The following is a 5,902-nucleotide window of genomic DNA, read 5'->3' on the forward strand; positions in this document are numbered from 1 at the left end:
TATGTAAGTGTATGTGTACTGTTTTTTGTATGGTTTTATGGCAGTGTCAAATATGAACTTCTGTCCAGGAAATGCGTACAGACAGTAAGTAAAGTCGTGACGTATTGTCAAGTATGGTGACCCATACTCGAAATTGGTGCTCTGCGTTTAACCCATCCAAGTGCACACACACAGCAGTGCGTAGTGAACAAATGCACACACACACATACACACACACACACCGTAAAGTATATGCAACTATTACAGAAGGTTCAAATGTTTTCATCCTGGCTTTTAATAATTTGCCTTCTTGAGCATCAGTGAGCTTTTGAACCTTCTGTAATAGTCCCTCAGTTGTCCACAGTGTGGAAAGATCTCAAAATCATACAGTCATTGTTGGAAAGGGTTCAAATACCAAAGAATTTGTGGGACCCGAATGATTTTTCCGAAGAACAGCAGGCAGTTTAACTGTCCAGGACAAACAAGGGACTCATGAATCACTATCACTATACGAAAAAACACTGCTGTGGATCATTCAGGTAACAACACAGTATTAAGAATCAAGCATGTAAACTTTTGAACGGGGTCATTTTCATAAATCTAACTATTTTCTCTTGTGGACTATATGTAAACCTCTTTTATGTGAAATATTCAGGTCAGTACTAAATAAACAATAACATGCATTTTTGTATGATCCCTCTTATTTTGGTAAAATTAACATTTTGCAGATTCAGCAAGGTGCATGTAAACTTCTGACTTCAATACAGGTGAAATTTTTTTAAATAAATTTTAAATGTATTATTCACTATAGCTTTAGAATATTCATGAAAGTGGTTTTCTCCATTATCTCAATCACAGACGCCGTGTCCTCCGGGCTAAAGAGGGAGACCTTCCAGCGTGTTCAGTTCAAAAGCCAGCATCTCTGATGGTATGGGGGTGCAAGTGCATATAGTATGGGTAGCTTGCATGTTTTGGAAAGCACTATGAGTGCTGAAAGGTATATAAAGTTTTTAGAGCAACACATGCTCCCTTCCAGACAACGTCTATTTCAGGGAAAGCCTTGTGTATTTCAGCAGGACAATGCAAAACCTCATTCTGCAGCTATTACAACAGCATAGCTTCGTAGTAGAGGAGTCCGGGTGCTGAATTGGCCTGCCTGCAGTCCAGATCTTTCAGCTGGAAATCTATATCAGGCAAGAATGGGACCAAATTCCAACACCAAAACTCCAGAAACTCATAACCTCGATGCCCAGACGTCTTCAAACTGTTTTGAAAAGAAGAGGATATAACGGTGGTGGCCGCCCTAGCATAGATAAGCTCTCTATGTTATGTTATGGAAATGTTTGGGCACCAGTCAGAATTAATCCTGACAAAATTTAAATTAACCCAGGATAACAGAACCACCTGTTACACAAATCTCAGTAAAAGTCCAAGAAGAGATTCAGTTCATAGGGAGATTTATTTCACTATGTCAAAAAAACAAAAAAAACTTGGTCATCAAAAAGAAGAAGGGGGAAAAAAAAAACAGTTAAACACTCCATTTCACTTTACACGTGAAACTGAGATCCGTGAAGAAAACGCATCATTCTATTATTTTCCACATTGGCAGATTCACATCCACATTCATTCATAAATTGACCATAAAAAAAGAGAGAGAGAGAGAGAGAGAGAGAAGGAACATTATACAAACATTTTGTTCATATTTAAGAAACAATATCAAACAACAATCTTCAAGAGCAGAAATAACATTTGCATAATCATGAAAATAAAAAGCACTCAGCAGCATGTGTGGATGTGAATGTAATGTGAGTGAATGCGTATGTAGTAATGTGTGCAATGGCGGCAGCTTACAGGTAGGCTACTGAACAAGTTTGCAGACGTGAAGGAAGCTGGAGAGTGTAGCAGGTCCTCATCAGACACCAGGGCAGGAGGATAAGCTGGCAACCTCTACTTGTCGTTAGAACAGTCCACCAAAATAGGACAATCTTGAAGTGCAACGCTTATAAAGTTCAGTCAAACTCCACGATGCACAGATATCCCTCACAGGAAGCAATACTTCAACAAGTGGTGTAAGGGTCCTGGGGATGTGGGGTAAACATGCTACATGGTAAACATGCCCCCATCCCAAGTATTTTGAGACCTGTAGCAGGCATCAAATTTTAAATTAGCTCATTTTGTGCAATTTTTTTTTTATTTTCTCAGTTTGAACATTTGTTATCTTCTCTATGTTCTATTGCGAATAAAATATTGGCTCATGTGATTTGAAATTCTTTTAGTTTTCATTTTATAAAAATTTAAAAAACGTCCCAACATTTCCGGAATTCAGTATACTACATACATACGTAAGTAAAGTTCAAGTATATTTTTAAGTATACTTAAACTTGAAGTATACTACTTTTTAGTAAGGGAATTCAAAAGACGAACAGGATGCTCTCTGCAAGTCTGGTCTTGTAGCCCAACTTGCTGGTAAAGTGAAATCAGGTTGCAGAGCAGTTTAGTAAATTAAAGAAAATTAACTACTTCTAAATATTACCCTTCCATCAACCCATGTCTTCCTCATGAGAAGTATCATACCCCACCACAACAGTCAGAAGAATGTGAGAATACTAGAGGCCTTCATAAGAGTCTTTGTGTCTTCATAAGAGTGGTGATGAATATCAAACACCAGGCTGTAGCAAAACTTCATGTATTCATCCAAATAAGCTACTTACGAGATTTTAGAGTGCACAATGTAAATGTTGTGTTGAAAGCTGTGCTGTTCTATGCCTTGCAGTCATTCTTGATGAGGAAGAAGCTCTTTTGAGAGCTAGCTCAGCTTTTTAATCATAGCAACCATTATATTAATATGATTGAAGTGAATTTACTAGTATAAGTTTCTGCGCTATTTTTCGTTTGCCAGAGACTGACATCACCTCTGAGACGGACACTACCTGTTCTCTATGTAAGATATTTAATGCAGCACTGAAGTGCACTGGAGCAATGTTGAATTTAATGCCCTGGCATTCCTTTTCAAAATCATTCCACAGTGAAAAGCAATGCTGTTGTAGTACTGCCTTCTACGACTGACACTACCTCTGAGACTGCCTTCACCTCTCAGATTGCCAAAATCTCCCAGACTGACAGTGCCTCTATGACTGACACTGTGTCGTAGAGTGTCATCAACTATCAGACTGCCGAAGCTTCCCAGAGTGACAGTGCCTTTGACACTACCACTGCCTTTCTAATGGGATTCTCTCTGGGACTTGTGTCACTGCCACTGTCTCTGCCTCTGCTACCAACTCTGAGACTGCTACCACCTCTTACATCGCTGACATTGCCACTATTTCAAAATTGACATGCCTCTGAAATTGGCAATGTACTGCAAAAATCTGCAAGATTGTTTACAAGGCTAATTTTGCACAGTTGGCTTGAAGATTGCCATCTGTTTCTCAACGAACCTGAACCAATGTCATCAAATGATGGCACAGCTGTGTGGCAGTCATGATTTTGAAAAAATAGTTTATTGATACAAAAAATATGGAAATTATTTGTTTTGTTCTTACTTGGTTTGCATTACCATAGTTTTAAATATGTAGTAATTTATATTTTTATATGAATTTGTAAAGTCTGATTGAAAGTTTGGGTCAAAGGTAAAACAATAATATATATATATATATATATACACATAATAGGCATTTGAATACATAGTAGACATTTATAAAATAGCAAAAATAAATGATAAAGACATGGTAAATGTTTTAATAAGGACGTTTTATTGTGATCTTCATGCAACTGGAAAAAGTTTTAATTTAAAATAAACTTCAACACTTTGAGTTTAGTAGTTAGCTTTAATAAAAATCAGCCCCTGGGTATTAAAAGTCCCTGAAAAAAAAAAAAAACCCAAAACAAACATTCAGGATATGTATATGCATTCTGTTTAGAGTTTGTCCATTTTGGTAAATCATTGTTGCTAGAGTCTTTAGGAATTATTGTGTTAAAGGAGAAGCCCTTAAAGCATTTTTAGGAATTAAACAATTTCATGCCAGTCTCCTTAGTGTTGTATTAATTAAATTAATTAGTAAATTATTAACCAGAAATCATTCTAATAATATAGACAAATCAGAAAGTCCCACATTTCATCCCTCAGAATGAGCTCAGGAAAAACATAAGTAGGCTACTACTTAACTGGCATTTTCCTCACATACACACATAATGTGCAGCCTGTGAGATATTTCTGACTTTATGAAGTGGAATTGTAGTAGACAGCCCAATGAGCCCCAATGGAGGTGAGGGCAAATCCATTCTGACGACCGCTGATGAAGCGTAGTTCACTTCCATCGTGGGTCGGGTAGAAGTTAAATGAAAGTCCAGAAGGTTGCCCCACTTTAAAAGAGCGCCCCTCGTTAGTGACAAACATAAGCTCACTGATGTAACCAGAATAATACTTTCCAGAGACCTGAACGAAATGTTCATTGTCAAAGAGTGTCATCTCCTTTTCATTGCCATAATAGCTCACGCCAACCAGTTCTGTCCAGTTACTCTCATATCTCAACTGGATCCTAAACAGATACATTATGTGCCGTTAAATAATTCAGAGCTAAAATACAGAATACAGAATTTAAATACAGAATTTAAAAATGGAATGTTGAATATGCTGTATGAAATATAAAGTATGTTTCAAAATGGTTTTATGTGAGGTAACCAGTCTAATAATAGGTTATTTTGGAATTCAAAAGATGTTATCTATTGTGTAACTGGGGCTTGGGAATACCTACCCATTGATATAGTTGTAGCTGTAGTAGTATCCATAGGAGGGATATTCATAAACTCTGACTCCAGTGATGCGACCCTCATGTGCAGTGGAAAATTCGGTTCCACTGCCATCCCCAGCAGCAGGGGAGTACGAGTAGTAAAAATCAGGTAAAGCTGAAAAGGTAATTGATTATCAGCTGTAAGTGACTGAAATTAATTTTCAATAATCACTAAAACCATTTTTTGGTTCCAATTGAATCCATTATTTTGACTGTTTTAGTTATACTGCTCAAAATTTTATTGTTCATTGTTATGCTACATTTAATGCTTATTTCTAACAGTGTAGAACAAAATAACAGTAATCACTTGATGCATAATCATTTAGTCAATGTTGATTTATATATTGCACTATATTTGTATTGAGCTGTACAGTAGTACTCACGCATGGTCATGCTCATGGCGTAAAGGGCAGAGAGTACCGCAAAATGATGCAGCATTTTGGATTGCTTAGCTGTCCACTGCTCTTATACAATCTAGACAGCAAATTGTAGATTAATATTGTTAAAGACAGCAAATAACAATGAATTATAATTCGTTTTTAAAAATCTAATTTTACTGTATTCACAAATAAATGAATACATATGAAGAGTTCATTTGCAAAATCAGATAACTCATCAAATCATGCTTTTTTTTTCATTGCACATTCCAATTAATGTCAATCAAACTGCAGTTGGGTTATTTTGATTAGATTAAAAAATAACTAAAATACCGCTAACTAACACAATAAAAACATGATAACATAATAAAGAACATGATTTAAAAAAACAAACAAAAAACAAATAAACACTTCATATATAGATAATTAAAAAAAAAACCTTTTAAGGTTATTTATTCATTATGTAGTGTATATTGTTAATTGTTATATGATGCCATTACCTGTAGTTGAGCCTGAGAGGGTGTTCCTTGAGTAGGATGGTTAAACTAAGCCTTCATTTATACTCTCTTGCTGGTCCAGCCTCTTCTTTTCATTCTTTTAGATGATGAATGTTTTGGGACATTTTTTAAAGCTTCATGAGAGTCTCTGGAAGGAAAATATTTTAAGATGGAATTTCCTTGTTGTTTGTATCATTAGACACCTGACACATTTCGGGAATTTTTACTGTAAAAAGGACCTTTTTTTCTCCAAGTAAAG

At 36.0% G+C, this 5,902-nt stretch overlaps 1 protein-coding gene across 1 annotated transcript; it reads right to left on the minus strand.

Annotated features, from left to right (window-relative positions):
• Positions 1 to 3,710: 3,710 nt before the first annotated feature.
• LOC306877697 (zymogen granule membrane protein 16-like) lies at positions 3,711 to 5,675 on the minus strand. The gene is made up of 4 exons (XM_079429608.1): positions 5,647 to 5,675; positions 5,153 to 5,243; positions 4,734 to 4,884; positions 3,711 to 4,517 (listed from the first exon to the last, which is right to left on the minus strand). The coding sequence occupies exons 2-4, from the start codon at positions 5,205 to 5,207 to the stop codon at positions 4,199 to 4,201; spliced, it is 525 nt and encodes a 174-aa protein (XP_079285734.1). The 5' UTR covers positions 5,208 to 5,243; positions 5,647 to 5,675; the 3' UTR covers positions 3,711 to 4,198.
• Between the last annotated feature and the right edge of the window lie 227 nt (positions 5,676 to 5,902).

This window comes from Barbus barbus (genome assembly GCF_936440315.1).
Source record: "Barbus barbus genome assembly, chromosome: 12".
Lineage (NCBI taxonomy): Eukaryota > Metazoa > Chordata > Actinopteri > Cypriniformes > Cyprinidae > Barbus > Barbus barbus.